The following is a 25,890-nucleotide window of genomic DNA, read 5'->3' as shown; positions in this document are numbered from 1 at the left end:
ATGATCTCTAGAGGTCCCTTCCAACCCCTACAATTCTGTGATTCTGTGACACACACATGAAAGATTATTAGAGGGCTACATTTTCTTTCTTTAGAAGAACAAAGTTTGAGCATGAGCCTCCATGATGAAACGAAAGGATTCTAAATTTGAAGACTTAGATGATTTTTCTGCAAGTATCTACCTTTGAGTGAAAAGACTTCAACTTACCTTGCATCCTTTCACACTTTTTCATTAGTCTCTGTTTTTAAATCTGTTTCAGTCTATAGCTAATTCATACCTTGTTCATTTATTGATAATTACTGATAACATACTCAAACATTCATTACTCAATTTCAGCAGAAGATGAGTGTGGCAATATTCTGAAGGCAGGTTGATGGGGGGAAGTGCAAGTGGACATAAGTTTGTCTACTGGAACCAAAGTCAGATTCTGGGTATGCGTTCTCTGTCTAAAAAGATGTTTTCAGTGTGTTCACAAGAATACAGCTGAGGAACATTACAATATTTAGACCAGTTTAGTGATATATATATATATATCACTATATATATGTGTGTGTGTGTGTGTATATATATATATATGTATGTATGTATATATATATATATATTTAATTGGTTCATGGGTTGAGCCTATGCTTAAATACAAACATTTGAGAAGAAAAAGGTAGAATCGTAATACTGGAGATGAATTTGGTCTATTTGATGTTTTTTATTTGACCAATGGTTGTATCTCTAGTCAATATTTGTTTTCATTTCTTAATGATCATTACTCAGGCAGTCAGCTTGTCTGTTAGTTGCAGGAATTCACTATAAGTAGATAGCACTGTTGTATTGACAGTAATCCTCCTTAATTTCAGTATTCAGAGAGAAAATATGACTACATTTGTGCAGTTAGTAACTATGGTCATAATAAATATAATTTTGCATTTAAAACTGAAAATATCTGATAAACTATACTTAGCATTGCAAGTACTGTAATCATCAAACTAAAGGTGAAAGATAATGCCTAAATCACTAAATTTAATATCATCTTCTGCTCATAAATAAGATTTCTCAGAACAGTAATTTTTATCAATATTGAGTCCTAACATAACACTGGAGTGCTAGAAAGCAAATGGATTATGCACTGAAAAATAATATATTGAGCTGCTTAGCTCTTGTCTTGGGATTTGAAATGTTTTCCTCTGAGGGTGTTTCAGTTTGCTGTCTCCACTTCAGGAGGAATTTCTTAGAGATACGTGCAGTAATGTTATGGAGATGCAAACTAGGAAAAATTCATTGAGAGTAAAATGTATTCTTACAAGAAAACAAGCAAAATCAAAATCTATCCTTAGCACTTCAAAATATCACAGATAACATCTTCATTATGGAAGAACAAAAACTGGTATTTATCTCAGGTGAATTTTACATGATTCCTGGGATATTGTGCATAGTGCAGAAAAATGGAAATGGCATTGTCATTTTCCTGATGTCTGAATCTGGCAGGTTTCCACAGAAAGAACAATAGAACAAGCCCAGACATCTGAGTTAGGAATTGAGCAAACACAGAGGCAAAAGAGGCTTAGAGAAGGTGATAAAATAAAACACTGTGGGTAAGGATTCATTATGGATGGATGAATGTTCTAAATAATTTCAGCTGTGAACTGATTCCATTCCCATCAGAGACTGATGGTAATAGCTCTCCCTCTAAATAAAAAATGGGGAAGTGCATTTGCTTCTAGCTCCAGCAGATGAAATCTGCAAATAAGCTGATATTGCATTGCCCAGAATTATTTTTTTTCCTTCCTTGGTATTTTTATTTATCTTTAAAGTATTTTACCTTTTTTTTCCCCTGCAGAAAGGAACTCCTGCATTATTAGATTTTACGTTTTAAAAATAAGTGCACCAGTTTTTATTTATAGCAGGGCTTTGGTAGGACTTTTTATGAAATTCTGATCAGATTTTTTTCAGTCTAGACTGTTTTCTTGAAAGTGTGTACAACTCTGCTTCAAAAGAATATGGCACATAGTTCCCCATAGTAACTCCGTGGCTTCATAATAAATGATTATAAAGAAAAAAAATATTATTATTCTTAGTGGAATGCTAAGATTGTTTACAGAAGGCTTGCAAAATATACTGTCCAAGTATATTTTCCTTTTATATCTAAACCTATTAAAATTGAAAATAGTTGTTACAACATGAATGTAAATTTTTTTTCCGAATATTTATACAATCCATTTAATTTTGAGTAGAACAATGTCACGGCTGAAGTTTAGACTATCCAAAAATGTTTATCCTGTACACAAAGGACAGTTTTCACATGTCTGGGATTCTGCATACAAACAGATCTTTCAAAGCTCAAAACAAACAAACAAACAAAAAAATGGTGTCGGATTTTCATGATCCAGTACATTTAGACTGTATTTAGACTTAATTATTTATCAGGATCCATTTCTTTACTGTGCAATCAAAGCAGTGAGCACATGGAGGTCTGGCACAGGCTGCTCAGGTGTGGAAGGGTCTCCTTGGAGATCTTTGGAAGTTGCATGAGTGTGGGTTGGGGCAGCCTGCTATGGAGGTCCCTGCTGGAGCAGGGTGGGACCAGGTGGAGACAGAGTTCCCATTCCATCTTTGCCAATCTGTGATTCTGCAGTATGGTGAGCTTATATAGGACTGTGTTACTCCAGCGGTGGCTTCGCTCTCCGCCGCAATTTATTGCAGCTAATTTGAGCTAGAAAGAAAGACATGGGATTGTTACACTGTATACACATGGGATTGTTACACTGTATAACTTTTCATTTTGGAATCTTGCTATAATTCGTTTGCTGCTACCTGTGCCTCTTTAACTCCTTTTCTTGCCTTTATATTCATGGACTGTTCATTCTTTTTTGTGGCTAACCTAATAGTTATGTTAGACCTTGTGTGTTTGTGTTTTTCCCAAGAGAGGTAAATAGAATCTTCATTCAGGTGTCTTTATGTAAGGGATCAATTGCAATTTGGACAAACAGTCGTACAGCTTCATTAAAGGAAAAACAGAAACATTAATGTACAGGGAGAATGAGAAAAAAAAATCACACACAATATAACAACACAGAGAACTGTTGAGATGCACAGTGGAGTGTTTTTACTCACAGCTTATCACAGTTTTTCATACTGCAAATAGCCATACTTAAATTTTACACAAAAATAAGCAGGGCTTGAAAAATAGAGATGTACTATACAGTGATTTTCAGAATAGGCAGTAAAGTGTTAACCCTATTTGGAATACAAAAGAAATGTTCTCAATTTCAGAAATGGACTTGTTTTGTACTATATTGATATTCAGATCTTTTATCTTTTTATTTATTTTTTACCTTCCAAAAGCAGTACCTGAGAAAGAACAGATATCTTTAAAACTCTAATTATCTCAATGGCATCTATCATAGAAATGACAAGACTGTCATGTTATTTAAAGAAAATTCATGTATAATGTTCATATATGAACTGCATATTGCAAAAATGCAATACACAACACAGGAAAATTCTAAAGATGTTTAGCCTTAAAAGTTGAAGCATAGATTTCTCTGAGATGCTGTTTCTTGTTCTTCCACACTGCTTTGTCCTTCAACCATCAGCTTGGTATTCCAACTCTTTCTTGCAGTGCTCTATCTGAGACACCAGGGAATGCATGTGATGCTTGAGATGTTCTGCAGCTGCCTTGCTGAAACTGGCAGATAGCTGCAGTTAGAACTTCACAAAATGCTGCAAGGTGCCCTCAGGAAAAGCACTCACCTACACCCTTTCTTTTCAAATAGATTCTACAGATATATCTGTGCAATCTCTCCCCAGCAGACAGCAGACTGCACAGGATTTGTGGCAATGTTTACATTTGTGTTGTGCAGGCTAGATAATTTCAGTAGCCTTAATGTATGCCCACTGTACCCTTGACATCCAAAACAAGTAGTTTTCTAAATGGTAACCACAGAGTCTTTGTAAAATACAGATTGTCATGCCAGGATATTTGATAAAATCGCCCACTGACTGCATCTTGTTGTGCTGATGTTGACTTGTAAATTTACTGCTACACAAACAGATCTTATTATCCTTTATGAATACTCCAGCAACAAAATGTGTGGGCAGTCTAAAATTCCCCAACTTCAGAGATAACTGTTATAATGTCACTGACTAAAGTGTAACTGAGACTTCTGAGAGGCTGTAGAGAATCATGTCTGTACATACTGAACTTTCTTTCATGAATATTCCTCCTTACATGTTATATGGGAACATGAGTAGTATCTTGCACCAGTCTTGGTTTAAACAGTAAACCTAATGAGGTTCTATCTTTCAGTGGGTGCAAACACCAGAAGTCACTACAGTGGCACTCTGTGACTGTTCCTGTTACTCAGTCAATAAATTATGTAGCCATTCCTTACCCTTTTAAGACCCTCAGGGAAATTTACCATTGCACATCTCCCGGTGCAAGGACAGTCCAGAACAATAAAGAGACTTTCCTGTCAGCCCTCATTTGGAGTCTGACATTTGGGTTTTAGGACCAGGATCTTCTGGGGTTTTAGCAGTAGTATCTGCTCTGAATGGCGCCAACAAAAATGTTTATTTTTGTATCAGATTCTCCATTTTACAGGGAAGTTAAGCAAAGATTAATGATTATCTTGACAGTTTTTTTTGGAACACTGCAATGAAATAATCCACTATAAAATAGATCTTTTTGTTGTAATATCTTCTGTCCATACCTTTAATCATCCATGTGCTTGTGAAACTTCTGAACAGTTTTGTAATTGGGGAAATACATGTTGCACAGAGCTTAACATCTGAATTATATATGTTATATTATAGTTATATGTCTAGATATATTCTGACACATGAAAGCTCTTGTTAGTGGATATTTTTATTGAGCTTTTAGTTACCTTCAGAGAAACTGAGGTGTTTCAAGAGCTGCCAGAGTGACATTGCTTCAGTCAGCCTTTTAGCAATGGTAGTCTTTCTCCAAAGCAAAGAAAGTTAAATATATCAATTATTAATTACTTTCAGATAGATTCTTCTTAAAAAATTTAAAGGAAATATAGGCTGTCTCAACCTGACAAATAAGAAACAGCTTTCAAACAAAATGTCAGCTGAATTGGATACAGACTAGAAATAAAGATATAAAATTTCACTTATCTGAAGGAAGTTCAAGAGAGATCTTCTATTTATTGCAGTTTGCCAGCAGAAATTATATTTCTGTGTGAAGTCTACATACAAATGTACAAAAGACATTTTTGAAACATATAAACTGAGTAATTCCTGCAGAATAAACTGTGTTTAAAGCTACTTTCTGAAGTCCACTTAGCCTCCTTCATCCAAGTAAAAACTGAGATTATAAAATCCACCAATGCAATATTTTTTCCTTCTAATTTGCATTGAAGATCCAATATTAGTATGAGATATGCTGCAGACTGCCTAAGCCTGAGAAATCAAGAGAGAAAGAGAACAAAAATACTCCACGATTTCAGTTTTGTGTTGGTGTTCCTGAGTCATTGTATTCTCTTCTGTCTAGGGACTTAAAAAGAGCCTTCAAGCAGGATTATATTGAGGTGCAAAGGAAATTCATATTCTGCTACTAAGCACAAATGAAAAAAGGAGAAGAATCAGCCTACTAGCATCTCTTTGCTCTACATTCGTGTATAATGGGCACAAGTTGGATAGATTTTTGACAAAAAATAAGAAAACATTCCAACTATATCTAACACAAAAGAAATGATTGTGGGGAAGCTTACGTATGAATTGCTGTCTTCCCTTTTTAAGAAAATTCTTTTGATCCATTTATTTTGACAACTCTTGCTTGAGTCCAAGGATATAAATACACAAGAGAGAGAAAACATTGTGTTAATTGCAGATTTGGAGCTGAAATAAGAAAATGGTGCTGTACTGATTTGAGACACAGCATATTCTCAGTGGTAGATTATAAGTGATCCAGATTTCTCAAATACAATTTCTATTGTATACATATTCATAACACAATGTAGACAACTTCAGATGTCAATTTATTATATGCTTAGTTTCCCTCTTAGCTTACTTGGGCATTGAGATATAGAATACTTTTCTTGAAGAATAGATGAATCCAATAAGCTTTTCTCATTCTTGCAATTGCAAATACTAATTAATACTTCATAAGTCAAATCCAGTGTATGTTTACATTTCTCATGGCTTGGAAAATCCCATCACACATACTTCATGAGTTTGGGATTAGAGGATTCTAATGGGGAAAATCAGATTTTTCAGGCTCACACATTCAATGTGCAACTGCATCTTCCAGGGTCAAGCTAACAGCCGGTGCACTTCTTACAGAGAAGTTAAATGCCAGAGAACTGTGCAATCTTACAGGACTATATTTGTATGAAATAACAAGTTTTGTACTGGTGCAGCAGTAACTACCCAGCCCAATGACTACCAATCCAATAGGAAGAGAACATACTCATCTGAGGTACAGATGTATGTAGGAGAATGAAATATTTCCTTTCTTCATGCACACTTGTTAGTCTCCACAAGTAACTCCTATTTCTCTTCACCAGCAACACTGAACTGCATGAGGAGGGAAATGCAGAGAGGGAATGGAGGCTTGTCTTGTGGCATCCTGCTCTGTGCAGTGTGATATGCTCATTTTTGTGCCATTGTGCAGTTTGCACTCACATACTTATATTCCCCACTTCTGCTTATTGTCATTTATAAACGCATTGCCTTTAATAACTTCAACAGAGGATGAGGCACTGCAGTGTCCAAACAAGGTTTGCCTCCTTAAAGCAGCAGTACTCCCATCTTACTGCAAGTCAGTCTCTAGTCTTGAGACTTAGAAGTCTTTTAAGGTCTGTAACACGGGCTCAGAAGGCATTATCAGCCACCTAACCCATCTGTCAGTGTCAATGCAAGTGCAGTACATTTGGATGGCTGTTGATTCAAATGCTGAGTAGGGTAAAGCACTCTTAAAAGAAGCAGTTCTGGACCTCTGATAGCAGAGGAATAGACTCAGTGACCCGAAAGATCCTTTCTGGTTCTTTGTGATGTGCTCTTATTGTCATGGCAAAGATCCCTTTCTGTAGCACATCATAACAGCATCCCTCTCTATGAAGTGGGAAAGAAATAGAAAGGTTTCTGCAAGGGGTGTGGCCATGGCATTATGGCATGGAAAAGGGAGCATTCTCTTTAGTAGAAAAGTATAAAGCTTTTCCAAGTTTTATGAGTCACAGTCTTAAAGTCCACCCAGGCAGCAGAAGGAAACTTGAAGAGATCACAGATCAAACATAGGTGTGTGCTGTCTTCCAGAGACATAATGCCAGCAAGAAACATTTCCATATTCAGCATGTTTTTAAGCTCCTCAGTAATGCAGTCTGTTTTCAGAGGCTTTCAAAAGCTGCAGTTTAATTACCAAATTTGGATGTGAATATTCACATATCAGTGTTTTTCTGGGGAACTCTCATTATTTGGCTTTAGCTAATAATGGCAGATTTTACAGTATGTTTATTTTTAACAAGTCAGTGCTATGATAATTGTCTAGGTGTATGGCTGAAGAGAGCAAGGCTTTATGCATAGAAATAGTTATGTTGTGCAACATGGTGTCTGTAAATTTTAACTCCCAAAAGAAATGGGGAATAGCATACAAATATTAGAACCTTCATTATTATCATGCTGCCTCATGACATTAAGGTGGATTTCATAAACTGTTGGAGGGATCAGTATAAACTGAAAATGCACTTTTCTTCCAAAATATGAATATAGTAGAAATTATAATTACAAGTTCTCTGAACAGTGATGTTCCGTGGAAATCTTTTCTAGTGTTTGTTGAAATCAAAGGGAGTACTCCCCCAGCTTCAAAAAAAAATGTAAATTGGCCTGTGGATTTTTTCTTTTCTGTTATGTTCTAAAACCATGTAATCAGCAGTGGGATGCTGTAAATTATTCTTAATTGCATTATATTTTTTTTCAATAGAACTTTCATTTCATGGTATTTCTTACTATTAGTAAAAAATGATGGGTAGTTTTTCATTGTTTTATGAAGCTTTGGATTTTAGTTGAAAATCATAAATTACTTGAGATAATATACACCTTATACATTATGTTTAATGTAAAGACATCTGAGTATATCACAGAGTCATAAACTCGTTTGGGTAGGATGGGAGCTTAAGGGTCATTTACTTCAATCCCCCTGCCATGGGCAAGAATACCTTCCACCGGATGGGAGTAGTTAAAGTTTTATTCAGCCTGGCTCTCAACACAAACTTCCAAGGATGGGCATCCACAATTTCTCAGGGAATTCTGTTCCAGTGCCTCATCACCGTAGTAGTGAAGAATTTCTTCTTTGTATCCAATCTAGATCTAGACTATGACAAGGTCTCCCTAGAGCCTTCTCTTGTCCAGACTGATCAGCCCCAACTCTCTTCACTGGACAGGTATTCCAGCCCTCCGGTCAGCTTTTTGGCCCTTCTCTTGACCTTCTTCAACAGGTCCTTTTCTTACACTTATGGCCCAAGAGCTCAACACAGTATTCCAGGTGTGGCCACATCACAGTGGAGTAAAGGGTCAGAATCCCTCCCACACCCATTGACCACCCCTCTTTAATGCAATCCAGGATGCAACTGGCTTTATGGGCTGTAGGTAAACACCGTCATCTCATGTTTAGTTTCTCATCAATCTCATGTGCTTCACCTCTGGGCTGCTCTTAATCCATTCTTTGCCCAGCCTGTATTTGTGATTGGGATTGCCTTGACCCAGGTGAAGGATCTTGCATTTGGTCTTGTTGAACTTCATGAAGTCCTTATAGGCACACTTCTTTAGCCTTTAAGGTCCCTCTGGATAGGATCCCTCCACTCCATTGTGTCAGCCACACCATTACAGCTTGATTTCATCCAGAAACTTGCTGAAAGTGCACTCAAACATACTGTCTATGTCACTAACAAAGATGATAAATAGCACCAGTCCCAATAAAGACACCTAAGGAGCACTACTTGTCACCGATCTTCAACTGAGCGTTAAGCCATTGGCCTCAACTCATTGAATGTGACCATCCATAACAATTTTGGTTTTTTAGAGTTTTTTTTAATTTTTGCTAAGCTTTTGCTTTTTTTTTTTTTAGATTGTTCACTGAACATTATTCAACTTCATAGAAAGATTGTTAAGGTTGTTCTCTAATTGACCTCTTAGCCAAATCAAGGAAAATGGAAATTATATGTTTTCACAGCAGTAGTTGAGTAGTATTGAGGATGCTAAGCTCCACTTTGCAGTGGGCTGCTGACACAAAATGGCTAAATGATTTCAGTGGGTGACCGGACAATGTTCACAGAACCCAAACCACCTCCAGGGTTGGTAAAGACTTACAACCTATGCAAAGCCCTGGAATCTGTGAATATGTGGGCCTTAGGACACCAGCACACCTTACCATTTGCCTTGTTCTTACACTCTTCTACGAGCAATGCTTTTAGTAAATGATGAAGATAGGATGCTTTGGTCTGGCTGCAATTTTTTTTCTGATGTTCTTCATATTATACATGCAGAAGTGTGGTCTTCAGCCAGTCTGTAATGTAAATCTTTGACCTGGTAGAAAAAAAAAAAAAATCCCACTTTTTAGTTTTTTTCTTTAAATTCAACATGCTCTGAATTGTAGTAAGACTGAAGTAATATTGCAGCATTGTACCGTTTGTAGAGCTCATGCTTATACTTGCATTATTTAAAGATGCCTACTCAGAATATGGAATAGAAAGAGTAATCAAGTTGACTGTTTAGCACATTCATAGTATTTTGATACATTGAATAACCTCTAGTAATAACAACATTGCCATGTTAATTTGTTGGACAATTTGTCTTTGATTCATGACAGCAAGTTATTGTTGTGGGGAAAAAGGAGGTGAGATATACAAGAAAAAATGAGAGAAAGTATGCCTAAAAGTGAAATTTCTCTGAAATTTTCAAGGTTATCTGAAAATTATAATATGCAACTGCACTGATGTAAAATTTGTATTGAGTACAAATGGAAATCACGTGAGCAAACATTTTTACAGGTCTTACATGCTTTTTGTAAAAGTTAGGAAAATTTATTGCAGTTCGTTTATCTATTTTAGTGATCTTTTCCTAGTGCTCAGATAAACAGACACTGCTTTACATTACTCCAATAGGAACGTTATCTATGATTTCCATTCTTTCCTCGTATGTATTGTGGTGCTATTCACAAATACTGCTGTGACCAGTGAGTAATGGGGAGAAAACCAAGCAGCAATACTGCAAAAAATAACAAAATACTCAGAAAGTTTTGCAGCAAAAACAGCCTCTCTACTGTTTTAAATTGATTGGTAGGAAAAGTCTAGTAATAAAATGGTACAACCTTATTTATTATCTGACAGATTTATTACACAGTATTTAATAGACATAGATATACCTTTTATTTATCCCAGGAATTTCTTCTGGTAAGCTAGTGACTTCTACCTATCTTCAGTATTCTGGGACAATGTGATCTTGTTAAGAAGGCATGCTTTTTGTTTGCTCAGAACCTACTGGTTTGTTTCATTTTCATTTCTTAGTTTTTATACAGGAAATAAAATTAAATTTAAAAAAAAAATTCTTCTTGATCAATCTTGGTAGTTCATTTGCAGTTTCATGACTTTCTATAATACCTGTTCCTGCTTTATCTGCTTCTTAGGACAGGAACTCCTTGTCTGTTTAATCATTCCTATTTATACTTAAAGTTACCAATGTCACCTTCACAGAATCACATCATCATAGGTATTGGAAGGGACCTCTGGAGGTCATTTATTCCAACCTCACTGCTAAGGCAAGTTCCATACAGTAGATTGCAGAAGACAGTGTCCATGTGGGTTTTGAATATCTCCAGAGAAGGAGATTCCACAACCTCTCTGGGAAGCTCCATCGCTCTCACAGCAAAGTTCTTCTGCTTGTTGGTATGGAACTTTCTGTGTTCCAGTTTGCACCCCCTTGCCATGTTGCAGGACACCACTGAAAGATCCTAGCCCCATCCACCTGACTCCTGTCCTTCATATATTTATCAACAGTTATGAGGTGCCCTCTCAGCCTTCTCTCCTCCAGACTGAACAGATCCAGGTCTATCAGCCATTATTCTTACAGGAGGTGTTCCATTCCCCTCCACTGGACTCTGTCCAGAAGTTTCCCTTTTCTTGAACTAAGAGGCCCTGAACTGAACCCAGTACATGAGGTGCAGCCTCATAGGGCAGAGCAGAGGGTGAGCATAACCTCCTTTCTTCTCAAATGTTTTCAGTGCATGCACATCTTTTAACATAAAAAAATCAAACTCCAACTATTTGAGATGTATGAAATTACATAGTAGAAATGGTAGAAGTGGTAAAAGCCACTTTTGAGACTATCATTATGTATATAAAATTAATATTAGGGTTACTTGTATTTGTATGTATTACTCCTTGCACCTGAAAGTACATCATTTTCCTCAGTAGTATCAGTCTTGGAAGGTCCTTCTACCTTTCTTCATGTTAAGGTATCATCTTTCATTTTGTTGCCTAATATTGAGTATTAAAACAACTTTGTCACTCAGTTTTGATCTTGTTTTATCTTTCTATCATTCTTTTCCTTCTTCTTCTTGTTGTTGCTGGTGGTGGTGTTTATAATTCTAATGAATAATGAACAAACTATATTTGTGTGGCTGCTGATCCTTTTCTAGAACCTGCCTATCAGCTCAGCTGTATATTTCCAATAGCTTAACCACTAATTTTCCACGTAAGCTTTCATGTCTTAAGTAATTTTTAACTTGAAAACTCTCTGAAGTGACTTCTGATAATGCCAGCTGTATCAATCTTACCTTCTTTGTGTGCATGTTAGATATTCCAAAGAACTCTTGTGTTTGTGAGAAATGGCTTTCATACAGAATCCTGTCATTTGTATTTTATTTATTTCTGCATCTATTTCTGAGGACTCTGTTCTTGAGTAGGTTGATATATATTTAAGACATATATTTGATATATATATTTGAGACTCTCTGTCCATTTTTTCCCCAAATATCCTCTAAAATCCTTTATAAGTTTCTCCATCAGTTGATACTTGCCCATTTTCTGGTCCCATGCAGTTTTAATCTACCTGAATTTAAGTTGAAGGTAATATGTCCCTAGTGATGTATTACTGTTCATTCTGTCAGCGTGTTTTATATTCCATTTGACTTCACTCCAAGGCAGAAGGAGTTCCTTAAGCAGGATGCCAACACAAGAAACCTCCTTGTGCTCTACATGGTGAACACAGCCATGAAAAATTCATGTAATTTCTATTATGACCTTATCTTCACTGGGGGATCTTTAGTGTTCTGTCAGTTGTCTTCTGGCCCTACAAGTTCTTTGGCAGTATTCCTGCTCCTTTCTGTGTTTAAATATGCATATATATGTTGATGCCCTTTGCAAGCTGCATTGCCAATTAGCTGTTTACTTTCTTGTGTTTTGAACCAGACAGTTTTTACAGTCGTCTTTATTATCCTTCTTTAAACAAGGCTTTGGCTCTTTAAAGATGTCCTCTTATTTCTAATATCTTCCTTTATCCTGCACTGACAACTGACTTCTTGTTATCAAAATCCCTTTTTTGACAAGTGCTATGAATTTGATCCAAGGTGTTAAAAAATGTTTTCTGTCCTCAAATATTTTTGTCTATCAGCTGTTCTTTCTTTTTAGAGATAGGAATTTCTTAGTTTTTGTGGCTTGTGCAAGGAGGCTGAATCAAAGTGTACTTTTGACATCTTTGGAAAGGTTTTCATTAGCAATGTTTTCAAGGCACACAGAAGAAAGCAGGGGTTTTCCTCTTTGTTTCAGTTTGGATATGAAATAGGAAGCATTACTTTCAGAGCAATCCTTGCATATTACTATTTGAACATGTCATCAGTAGTATACTTTTTACTATGTAATAGTTTAAATACTGAAATATGTGCATATATATTTGATGTAGATAAGTCAGAACCATTGCTAGCTACACAAAAGTAATACGTCAGTTGTTCTGGCTGCTAGCTAGTATGTTTATTGGGTCTCAAATTAATTTCCATTGAAAAACACCATGAATCGGTGGAATAGATTGTATAACCAGTTAGGATAAATCTACCATCTAAAACTTCAAACATGCAAGTTGAACAAGCATGTTCTAATTTTCAATTCTAATATAACATTTACCAAACACCTTAGCATTGTAAAGTTATACCACTTAGAATTATAACCAAAATATGGCACATTTAAATATGGCTACACTGCCTTTTTGGTGCCTCTTCTTATGCTTTTTACTGTAGACTCTTTGGAAATTATAATGTTTCCATTCTAGGTATAATTGTTAATACTCCTGAACTAGACACTGTGATGAGAATCTGTGAGTGACCAAAATTATGTTTGGCTTATACAAACACTTAGTCCTCAGAATGCCCTAAGAAAGCTCAAAAAATAAAATAAAATAAAATAAAATAAAATAAAATAAAATAAAATAAAATAATAATAATAAAAAGATCTGCCAAGACACCTGAGGGTTTTATATCACACATCTTGGTCATTTTTCTAGATAAGAAGGAACAGTGACAGAGATGCTATTTTCCATACATTAGATTAGGGAGGAGAGAACAGGCCACAGAGGGTTGTGGCTGACCAACTGTGAACACATGCAGAGATAAACCTACTTGCTGGTTTTGTTCAGGAGCATCGTCTGCACAGCCAAGGCCACTCCAGTACCAACCTAACCTATGCTACTTTTCTGTGGTCCTGTGAGAAGTCTGCAGAGTCCATAGTCCATAGCTGAGTCACAATACTTGAAGGCTTTGTATGGTGCTTACAAGGAGAAATTTGTGTTGCTGTGTTTGACTGAGAAATTGAAATTCACTTGAATTTTGTTGAGTAGCCCTTGGCAAGAGCTCATCATGGAGGATCTCCCATGAATGCAGCACTTGAGCTGCTGGTACGAATCTAGAAATAATGAATCTTCCTAGCACCAGGCTGCTCTGCTCATTGATGTGCTGTACAAGTACTGCATCACTGAAGTCAAGATGTTTTTCTCTCAAAAGAGAGTTATAGGGAAGACTCTGCTTTGAACTTGTCTGCTGTTTTTCGCTTTCCTGGATTGTGGTCTAAAGCAGTAGGCTCTGTTCAGAACACTTTTCACAGTTCTTGTTCCCAGCACATGAATCCTTAGAAGCACATTAAGCAATTATTTAAACAATTCCATCTCTCTCCTTGCAAAGACTCTTTCCAAGATAGATAATACATTATTTGAAAATTAAATGGTAAGGAATACGCTAATGTTCACTTAGGAAAATTTCGTGATGTATCATCTCACTGTTTCCATTTTACACTTGGAAATGTACTACCATGTTAATCTATTATATAAATTATAAGCTACTCTCTCTCAAGACAAACGCGAAAAGAATGTATGTACAGCAGAAATGCAGTTCTAGTAATGCGCAGTTTAGTGCAGGCAAGCCCTTTTTCCTAGGTGGGAGAAGAAAAAAAAATTGGTTGCCTGTGTCCAGAGCCTTCCAGATGGAATCCCAGGAGGCGGCACACTCATGAAAATGAGAGGAGTTTTATTTATTACAGGCATAGCATGTTTCTAGTTATTGTTATGTTTCTTTCCTTACCCAGCTGTTACATGCTAATATTCAATTACTAACTCCTCAGGGATTTTTAATATCCATCCAGTGTGCTTTGTTTTAAAGATCTTCCACATTTCCTTCTTATTTATTTCATGGCAAGACAGGTTTCAAATCACTACACAATGCTTTGGGGTTTTTGTATCCTTCAATATAGTTGAAATGTTATATATCATACCAAATAAAATACCTCTGATAGCAAAAAATCTTATCTTGTTATATTCTATCAAGTAATTTATGTAAGCTGTGCTGAAACAACTTTCTGGTGCTCAAAATATAAATCTAGGTTGTCATGGATACACACATGAGAAGGCTTTCTTTATAAATATGTTATGAGTCTGACAATTTATTTTTAGTACATAAAAGTAGACTTTTTTTCCAAAAAAAAGATGTGGTATACAACTAGGGTCATCACTGGTTACTCTGATTGCAGTTAAATACTATTTCCTTTTCTTCCTGTTCATCATCTCAAAATATTTTTAAGTAGTGAGGTTTATGTGGATGTCAAAATGGTTGATGTCAGCCCAGGGCTTTCTTTCACCTGTTTGACCCCTTTTTGTACCAAACATGCCTGAAGTGGAATTTGTATATTACCACCAGCTAGAACACTGGGTTGTTTGTTTGTTTGTTTGTTTGTTTTTTATCTATCAGAGGGTCTAGAAGTGCTTTTAGATCTAAAGATATTTCAGCTGGCATTTTTCTCTCCCAGTTATAAAACTGGATATAGTAATTATAACACATAGCTGGATAAGCTAAATAATTCATGGAACTTTCAAATCAGTAGATACCTTCTGGTATCACATTTGGTCCTAGATTTCTGCTGTATGTGTAGTGAGTAGCAGTGCCCTAATATAAAATTTTCAGTTACTCTTGACTGGTTATAAAGTAAAAAGTTGTAAGCCTGTGACAAAATAAAAAGAAAAAAAAAAAACCACAAACCTGCAAGTTAAAAAAAAATAATAAAATGGATTGCTGAAAATAATTCACAGTAATAAAATAAAAGTATACTAAGCAAACAGAGGAAAGATCCCTCATTAAAGAGTTCTCACTCTGGGTCTGTCTTGATATCAAGCAAAACAAAATACATCAAAGCAAACCACTTAAACAGAACAGGGCATTTTCATGGACTAAACACACAGTACTAACAGTCTGTTAGAAAGTTACGTTTCTTCCAAGAGTGCATAAATATTAATCTCTCGCTTATTGCATGAACTGCCATGAAAAAAATAACCAACAGACTAAATGTAGAAATTAGGTAGTACTTTTTTTTTTTTTTCAGGAACACTCTGTTAAAGAAAAAAAGAAAAACTACACAATTAATAATGCAACATACTCCCAAGACTTGTCTTATTTGAAGCTTGTCTCAAATTATAATTTCGAAAAATAGCTATTAAAGATCTTGATACATACACTTACACCACTCTTCCTCAGTTTATGTCTTTCACTTAATAATTCCTAACTTGTTTATGTTTGTCCACCTTCCACAGTCAATTTTTGATTTTTTTTCCCCTCAGAATTAGCTTAAGAGATGTAGCAAAATGATACATAAATCATGCCCATAGATGCTCAGTTCCATTAAGAATCAGAAAATTCTTTTTAAGAGTCTGAAATAATAATGTGGACCTGAAAACATAATGTATAACTTGTGTCATAAATATAGCAGATACTTTATACATAACAAAACAACATCAGGTCTCATGCCAACAAACCAGGAGGAACATGGTCTTGTGGGAGAAAGCCATAAATCACAAAACTGAAATTTCTAAGAAAGTGGTAAGAAGATGAAGGAAAGAATGAAATAATAGTCTTGGGGATAGTATGTTATGTCTGCTGATTGTTACAGGACAGTCTGTGATGAGGACACAAACTTGACAAAGGTTTACAAGGTAGGTAAGAAGGGCTTTCCAAGGAAGGCTTCCATCAGCTCTGCATTGCCATTTAATGTTGGTATGAGAAATCTGAGTAGGTGAATTGTACAGTTGTGATAGGTAGGCCATAAGAACACTGCTGAACTAGAAGGTGCGTGCTTAAAGGCTGTTGCAGGGTCCAGTTGCATAACTGACACTATAAGGAAAAAAATCCTCTTTTCTTTTGCTTTGTTTTCTTGGTCCTGTGGATTCTGTTCTTGCAATGTCTGGATAGGTATGTACATTGTCTTTGGAGATGCGCAAAAGCATGGGCAGCTTGTCTGCTTAAATAAATGAGCAGCTAGTCTGTCATGAATAGTACTACAATTGAGCTTTGCAAAAAGAGCTTATTCTGCAGTGCAATTTTATATCCTGGGTCCATTATGCTATCTGCTTTGAGAGTTGTAGTACAAAGAGCTGTAGTTTTAAAAAAATTAATAATAAAATTAATAATAATTAAAAAGCACCCCAAATGTCCCTCACTGCAAGAAAGACATTGATGTCTTGGAGTGTGTCCAGAGAGGGCAGAAAAGTTGGAGAGGGTTCTGTAGCACAAATCTTATGAAGAGTGGCTGAAGGAAGTAGGGTTGTTTAGCATGGAGTAGAGGATTCTCAGGGGAGACTTTATTGCTCTTTACCTGAAAGAAGATTGTAGTGGGGTGTGGGTCAGTCTCTTCTCCATGGTAACAGTTATACAACAAGAGGGAATGACCTTATATTGTATCCAGAGTGGTTCAAGTTGGATATCAGAATGAACTTCTTCTCCAAAAGAGTGGTTAGACATTGGAATGGGCTGCCCTGGGCAGTGATAGAGTCACTGTCCCTGGAGGTATTTAAGGAAAGGATAAATTTAGTAGCATATGTCTTAGTTGGCAGTATTGTTGGTGGATGGATGGTTGGACTAGATGATGTCATTGGTCTTTTCCAACCTTAATGATTCTATGATTCTATGCTTCTGTCTTTGTGGCCCTTTTTGACTCTCTCCAGCATCTCCATATACAGGCAGGACACAGTACTCCAGGAGTGGAGTGGAGGAATGATGGTTTTTCAAGTAAAATGTTTTAATTAAGCTGTAAACTATGACACTGAGTTAAAGCTTCTAAAATGATCTGAATTTAGTTGCTGATTTCCTGATTCTGTGGTTTTGTTTGTGGATGGAACTAAATGTGAATTTATATCTGAGTAGGAAACAGCTTTAAATCCTAAAACAAAAAGGGAAGAAGAGGGAAAAATAAAAAGAGTTCTAAAAAGTACAACTGAAAGGGTTTTTTCTTTGTTTTGCTTTGTGTTTGTTTTTCATCTTTTCTAGAAACTACAACTGGAGAGTATTTCCTCCCTATGAGAACATTTTTCCCCGCAAGTAGTTTCCCAGATATCTTCAGACACTTGATTTCAAGAAATGTCTCATTTGTACACAATATCAAATCACACTAAAAAAAAAAAAACAAAAACAAAACAAAAAAAAAAAACAAAAACACCAACTCTAATATAAGACACTGTGAGAATGTCCTGTTTAATAGTATGGCATGTTCTTGATAACTTTGAATATGCTGTTAGAGCTGGAAGGTCTTTTACTGAGTCAATGTAGAACATTTCTCTAATTTTTACACACATCTGCCTTGATGCCTTCAAAATAGCATCACCAGGCAGTGGTTATCAAATGAAAGCTGAGACTACAGCTTATTCAATACAGCTGATGCTCTTTTCTCTGCTAGCCTCATCTGGCACCTTTACTGTCACCCATCTGTTGCATTTGGGTACAAAACTAGATTGCCATCTCTAGAGGGCATTAGGAATTTTTGCTACAGCTTCGATCAGTGATCCGCCTAAAAGGCCCCCAATCTTTACATTTTTTTCCCAAATGTGCCACCAAATACAAATGGGTAATAAATGGAACAGGCATTGTGGAAAGCACACGCATCTTTTACTACACAATTAGCTGGTGTCCAGATGTGTGTATAAATATCTCAGTGAAAACATAGGTGTAAAATAGTGCATGTGTGTGAACCCAGAGTATAAAAGGAATATATGGGAAGTTGGAATGCAAATTTAAAAAGAAATCACAACCAGACACATAAGATGCTAAAAACAGGCATAAGGAAGTCAGTTTGAAATTGACCACTGTCATTTTCAAAATAGACAAAGGAGTGTATTGTTGTTGTTGCTTAAGTAGATTTGAATAATACTTGTTTTTTTCCACATCTTAACTGAGCTATGGACATTCCCATTGTGTTTCATGAAACCCCTAATCTTACACTTTTCCTTGTGTTGTTTTTAAGAGAAAACCACCACTGCATAGGGAATACAAAGAAACAGATCCTCCAGAAGCCAGCCATCTTACTGCTACCTGGTAGAAGACATTGTTCATCCACAGATACCCTTGGCCAAAGGCACTGGGTGGACAGATTACTTCTGCAATGTAATAGGAATACCATTACACAGCTAAATGAGCAGAAAAGGGAAGTACTATAGAAAATAAAAATATGTTGGAAGAGAATCCTCAATAAAATGAACAGTTCAGTAATAAAGCAACATGTGTGCTCAGCTCTGCAAGAGTGAGCCAAGTGGTTTCAGGAAATACTGACTTAAGAGATGGCATTCACTGTACTCTAAGGCCTTTGTCTTTGGAAGGAAGGTAAAGTTGATGTGGGGAATGCATGCAGATAAGCAGTATGTGTTGAAAATATCACTTGATTATCTTGGTTCTTTGTAGCTTGATAGGAGAAGGCATTCTAAATTTTTGTGCTTTTCCACCATTCTCAAAGGATACAAACATACATCACCACTCCAGAAGATTAAGAGAGAAAGACTCATCATATACCACATCAGTCTACAGCAAATGAAGAGAAGTGCTTGATTGCAAGACAGTTAATGTTTTGAGTCTTCGATGAAATACCTAATAGTCAGGGTGAATAGCCTATCATAAGGTTTCATACTTGTTCTGTATTTTATTTACTAATATAATACAAATTAGAAAATGTTTATAATTTATCTGTAGTGAAATGTTGCACTGATATACTCAACACTTAACTTGACATCTGAGCTTAGTATATGATAATGAGGTTACAGATCAAAACAAAGAGAGGCTTAACACAAAGTTAGGCAGTACAGATTGGTACATGATGACTAAGTTAGAGAGAAGCTTTTAGAATAATCAGAAATCTGAAGGTTGGAGCAGCCTAATTTCTGTTGTATGCTATAGAGGTTGATGAAGTAACAGCTTGAAAATCTATCTAAAGAAAGAAAAGTGTAATTTAAAATGCAGTATTTGTTTCTAAGTAACAATCAATCATGGACATTTCTAGTCCCAAAATAAAAGTGTTATATGTCTCTCCATTTTAATCCTTTCCAAACGTGAATACAGAAAGGTTACAGGCTGCAAATAAAGAATGTGTGGAGAAACTCTGTTCTAGGATACACATTCAAAAGATATGGGTAGGCAGATTTTTAAGTACTCGGCAACTGGAGGTAAAATGGTGCAAATAACCAAACTTTCTTCCAGTAGATATAGAAGTGAAACCACACACACAAAGACACACACAAAAAAGAAAAATTAAAAATAAAAATAAAAATCTGATTGTGCCTCATCAAATGAAACTTCAATTTATGTGTGCTTAGTCTTAATCTGCAGCTCCCTTTGCACATTTTGGAACTGAAAGCCATCAAACTACGAGTCTAGGAAAATACACGTCCCCATAAGGAGCACTGGGTGTGCCTGATTTGCTCAGATCTCCTGTTGTCTCACCATTTCCTCTGCTTCAGTGGCTGTGTGCTCTGGTACACCCACTATTCCCAAGATCTCTTCAGGTAGCCCAGCCAAGTGCTTTCCCAAGCAAAAGATACTTTTAGATCAGTTAAAGGTGACATTAAGGTGGCAGTGAGTATGCTTACAAAACAATCTCATCATGTTTGGCATTAAGTCACACACATATAAGAATGTGTGTGAAGAGCAAAGCAGAGGGAATACTTTTTCCTCTAGCTGTCTAGTCAGTTGCCTAAAAACATAGATTATAGCTATATATAATACCATTAATGTATGTGCTTGAAACAATTGCCTGTACATAGGATAAATTATTTAATTTTTAATACATATATAAACATTACATTAACATTTTCTGCAACTGAAGGATAGGGACTAATGGATATAGTAGATACTAACTTGTGACAAAAGACCTGTGAAATACCTCAGCTAGAAGAAAGAAACCACCTCAGGCATGCTGTGAATAGAAAAGATGGGGAAGCAGTGGAGAAATTTTGTGAATTAAGTATCAGTTGAGGTAAGCTTGAAGAACATCTGTGCCCATTAAGAAGATGAGCATGAAATTAAGTATAGTTTATTCAGATTTTATTGATTCTTTTTTCTATTTACTGATTTTTATAAGAAATAACGCATAATGGAGATAAATAGAAATGTGAGCACAATGGGAGAAAAAAAACAGCCACAATTTTTGTTACAAGTATAGGCTATTGCTCCTTGTTAGACTCTTCAATGTTGGCTAAGCTAAAAACCTGCAAAGTGACTGGGTAATGAGATGGCTGAAACTGCTTGACATTATCTGCAGAAAGCACTGTTATCTTTGACTTTCAATTGAACTGCTTCTACTGCCATCTCCTCGACAGACTAGGAGGCAGACTCACATGTATAACCTATGTTAAGAAAAGCTATGACCTCTGCTTCTGTAGTACCTCCAAAATGAATATTAGAAGTAAAAAAAGGCACATGGGTAGCCCTATTTTCTCCTGTATTTGTTACTACGCTGGGCTGTGCAAGCCCTCAGGAATGCAGGAAGGGTGCTCTGAGAGCAAAGAAGCCTTAGAAAAGCATATGTAAAACTGCACTGTGAAGATGTGCCTTTCTTCACATGTCTCTTAGTATATGTACAATATCCATGTGCAGAATCACACTAAAATTTACCTGCCTCCACCTGAAGCTTATCCCAAGTTGGGCTGCAGTCATACACAGACATTTATACTATGTTAAGCAATATATCTTCCTGGTTTCCTACTGCTGCCCTCTCTGCTTATTTCAGTTACTCAACATCCTGTATTTCAGAACAGAATTATTAACTAAACAGGACTAAAAAAAAAACAAAAACCAAAACCCCAAAACAAACAAATAAAAAAAACCCCACCTTTCCTGAACCCTGTCTAAGATATTAACAACAAATAATGTTGTTCACATAATATGGACAACCTATGCAAGAGCAGTGCTTTTCTTGTGCTGAGTGACTCATAATAGGGGAGTAGTAGCTAGGTTAGGAAGTAACATCTTTCTGGAAAGCACTTGCTCTCAGGCTGAGTGTGTTGGATGCTACTGGTGTGCTCAGAGATGTTTGGATGCTCCTCAGCTGTTTTTCATTCTGTAACATTCCCAGAGGTGTTAAAGTTTACTGTATCAGAGCATTCTGAATGTAGGTTTATTATCATCTTAGATGGCAGGAGTCCACTGAGAGGTGCTCTTAAAAATGCTCATCATGAACAATAGCTTTAAGAACAGTAGAAAACTCCGTAGGCAGGCAGCAATTGAATTTGTCTTCTGTTTACTATGACTTTCTGTGTTACTAAGCGTGCTTCTTGGCAAAACACAAAGAACTGGATGTGAATACTGAAGTCTCAGTGAGTATACTTCAAGGAAGAAGTGTTTTAATCTGAAAGTGGCAGCTCTGTCCTTTATCTCTAACAGAGTAAGAACTCATAATCCTAGTGGGGTTGCTACAACTTTCCGTCTCCTAATGGACTGCAGAAGAGCCATGCTGAGCACTTGCTTTCTCAATAGGATAGAACAATAGCTTCAAACACTGACTTCTTCATTAAAGTGATAAAAAAGCCCCGCACAACAATGGAAAACATCACTTCAGTGTTTACCTGGACTTTTTAAAGAGTTTTTGTGAACACCTAAAATAAGCTATTGAGACTGGACTTCTTCTTTTCCAAACCAGTTTTCTTCCAAACATTTGCTGAAAATTGGAGTGGGCTGCTACAAAGACAAAGAAATCTTGCTTGTTTTTTTTGTGTTTTTTTTTTTTTTTTTTTCAAATTTACACTCAATAAAGAACCTCAAACTCACTGTAGTATTCCTTGTAGGTTAAGAGATGCACATTAAGTTAAAATGATTTTAAATTAGTGTTGATTGGGAATTAAATGACCCATTTAAAATCATGCAGGGACTGTGAGTTAGAAGTGGAGCTCCCAAACTGTGGTGGTGTCCTGTCTGTCAGAGCTTCCTAGCTGCCACTGAGAGACATTAGCATTCTAACACTTGTTTTCAGCAAATACAGATGACTAGGCAAGGCACAGGGCCATGGAAAATAGGCCTGTGAAAGAAGGCTGATGTGTATTAAGCACTGCATCACATAACAGCTCTTGTCCCAAAGGTACTGTTTGCATAAGAAGGCAATGACAGAGCTCCATCTCAAAGACAAGATGCTCTGTGGAAGTTAAGATACATTGAGCTCACTATTTTTAGTTTATTAAAGCTATCTGTTATGCTTGATTATTGTACTCAATTCTCTACCCTCCTCTGAGATTTGTTACTCTACTCTTTGAAAAGAAGAGCAGCACACTGTGATTTCTCCAACTCCTTTATCTCTGGCATGTAAAACTAAACATTCTGGTTTATGGCAGATGCCTAATGCAGAACAGTTGGTCAAGGTAATATTGAGTCTAGTGTCCTTAACAAGAAACTCTTTACTGACCTTCAAGGGTGAAGGAAATTTATCAGTGTGGCTAAAGATTGCAGAGAGGGAGGCAGAGGGAGGAAGGTATAGTCTGGGGAGTACATGTTTCTGATTCTTTTCACTATGAACCTCTGAAGATTAATCTTTGAATAATTAAATTTGAAAAGCTAAAACAAAGAAAAGCTGCCATGCTGCAAAACATTTTAGGGGACATGATATTTAAAGTCACTAAAAGTTTCTGCCTACTTAATTTTGCCACCTTGGTGGCAACTTAGAAGAATAGTTTCAGAAAATTACATACCTTGTCATGTTCCATTTTTTTTACCAAGTTTTTTTCTTCTTTTATAAAACAAGTACATTCAGGGAGCTCAAGTAAGAAGATAGATATGTAAATTAAAATAGCTGCCCAGTCATAACCAGAAGCTCATCTGCATTGGCACAGACATTGTCAGATGTTGCCCTAACCTTTCTGTTCCACAGATTTCCCAAGATTCATAGTTTTGTGATGTACATTGGGTGAAACAGATGGAAGAACTCCTCTGGTACATGGTTATTATTGTTCCATGTTCTGGGCTGTTCTCTTCTGTGCAAAAAACAATGGGGTCAAATAACAGCCTTCAAACAGTTCCAGAGAGGGTACAGTGTTGTGGGGCTGGCTGGGAAGTGCATGTTAAAAAAGCAGCATAAAGGTGCTGCGCATCCAGTTCAGTGCAATTTAGCTCCTTCTACATAGACCCCGATATACTTGGGCTTGGAGAATGTTAATCCATGTGCAAGGGCAAGACTTCATCTAGAGGGATTCACTAGGTTGTAATCATCAATCCTTACCTTTCTCTATTGGTACAACTGCTGTATTTTTAGGATCCTCCATTTACTTTGGAGGACTTGATGGCACTGGCATCTGTACTGAGTTTACTGTTCTTTCCCAAGTTGTTTGTCCTTAATCACGCCTTAAAAACTGAACCAAGAGTATTGCTTCATAATAGACAGTTTGATTAATGAGAATAAATCATAAATGGAGAAGTAATATGTACACAACAGGGAATAAATCTTCAGATCAGTGAAAGCTAGCCAAGTACATTTTCTAGCCATGTTTTACATCCTGAGATATGAGAGATTTAAAGCTCTCCTGAGAATTGGTAGTTTTCCTCCATACTTAGTAAAAATTGGTTACTACAGGCAAAATAAAGTCTCAGCAATGCTTTGCAAGACATTTCTTTTTGTGCTTAGTAACTCTTCCTTCATGTAATCCCCAGGAATATATAAATACAGGAATGTGTATTTCTCCTTTAGGTAGAAAGCTAGCATTAAGAATATATTCTTTACCTGGGAAAACCAGGTACCACCCACATGGAAGTGTGCTTTACCACGTTTCAATTGCTCCAGCATTACAACTTCGTGTGATCGCGCATCTCTAAAAAGAATTGTTCTGCATATAAATTTAGTTACTACGCTGACCTGAATTCTGAACTTTTTTCACCAGGATGTTCATGCCAACACTCAGACTGTAGCATAGCTTCTAAATGCTGCCACTCGCCGCTAGTGCACCCATTCTGTGTGCGATCGATGAAACTATGCTTCCTAGGTGCACTGTATCAGTAAATCAAGAGTGTATTAATTTTTTCCCCTCTCAGTCTTTGCTGCCTGAGCGCTGGCCCCTCCCCTCATGTCGGTTTCCCTCTCCTGGCAATGCTTTGGGGAAGAAAGTACAAGCACCCCTCCGCCCGCTGTATTTAAATTCCCTCCTTTCTGCTCAGCTTTCCGCCCAGGGAAGCGGAGCAGCGAGGCGGATGGCACCGCTCGCCTGGGAGCGGCTAACCTGGCTGCTCTTACAGGAGGGCAGGAGGGGGAGAGCAGGAGCAGCCGCTCTCCCCGCAGCCTCTTTTTTTATGCGGGCTGCCCCTTTCCGCTCAGCCAGCGCAGCCTGCCCCGAGCGGCGGGCCGATCGCCTCCATCCAGCCGCATTTGGTATGCATGAGCACTGCCGTTCCCACGCAGGAGCCCGCTGTCTTAAGGAGGCTCGGTGGCGGCGCGGAGCCGCCCGCCCAGCCCCTGCCCGCGCCCGGCGCGCCCTGCCCTGCCCTGCGGCACCGCGGGCGCGGGCGGCTGCGCGTGGGATGCCCGCGCCCCGGCGGCGGCTGCCGCGGTAGGCGCTGCGGGCTGTGCTGCTGCTCCGCCGGCGGGACTCACGGGGGGTCATGAATCAGACGGACGCTCCCCGGCCGCTCAACTGGACCATCCGGAAGCTGTGCCATGCCGCCTTCCTGCCGTCTGTCCGGCTGCTCAAGGTACGGTGACGCCCTGCTCGGAGTGCCGGTGCCCGCTGGGCAGCATCTGTCCGGAGCACCGCAGGCGATGCTGCTGGAAACTTACTGCAGCAATAGTACCAACTTTCCTTTTAATTACTTCCTCTGCTACCTAGACAACCCCTTGCGACTACCTGAAGATGCTCAAATTGCCTTTCTGTACTCCGGCACGTTTGTCTACTGAAAAAGGCTTGGGAGGGGGTGGAGAGGGAGCAAGTAGTGGTAGGTATCATCCGTGCTTCCATTTGCCTTGTCTTAGAAAGACGAAGCAGTGAACTTGTAGGGAGGGAGCAGGAATTCATTTCTAAGGCGTGTTCCTTTGTGAGCAGTCTAATGCAGTCTGCTCTTACCCCTAAGAAATAGCCAGCACCTCTCTGACCAGCCTGTAACTGAAACCTCGTGTGAGTGGACACGGCTAC

The 25,890-nt window shown here is 37.5% G+C and overlaps 1 protein-coding gene across 13 annotated transcripts in view; it reads left to right on the top strand.

Annotated features, from left to right (window-relative positions):
• Nucleotides 1-25,890, top strand: part of TRPM3 (transient receptor potential cation channel subfamily M member 3) — a 401,802-nt gene that overhangs the window by 129,039 nt on the left and 246,873 nt on the right. The window contains exon 1 of one of the 13 annotated variants that reach the window (XM_032441173.1): nucleotides 25,284-25,453. The exons of the other annotated variants lie outside the window; for them this stretch is intronic. Within the exon in view, the coding sequence (XP_032297064.1) occupies nucleotides 25,364-25,453 (90 nt within the window). The 5' untranslated portion in view covers nucleotides 25,284-25,363. Of the gene's footprint in view, nucleotides 1-25,283; nucleotides 25,454-25,890 lie in introns of those variants that run through there. 13 annotated transcript variants of the gene reach the window in all.

Source organism: Coturnix japonica, chromosome Z, assembly GCF_001577835.2.
Source record: "Coturnix japonica isolate 7356 chromosome Z, Coturnix japonica 2.1, whole genome shotgun sequence".
In the NCBI taxonomy this organism is placed as follows: Eukaryota; Metazoa; Chordata; class Aves; order Galliformes; family Phasianidae; genus Coturnix; species Coturnix japonica.
Note: the sequence above shows the minus strand (reverse complement) of the source record. Positions and strands in the feature narration are given on the sequence as shown.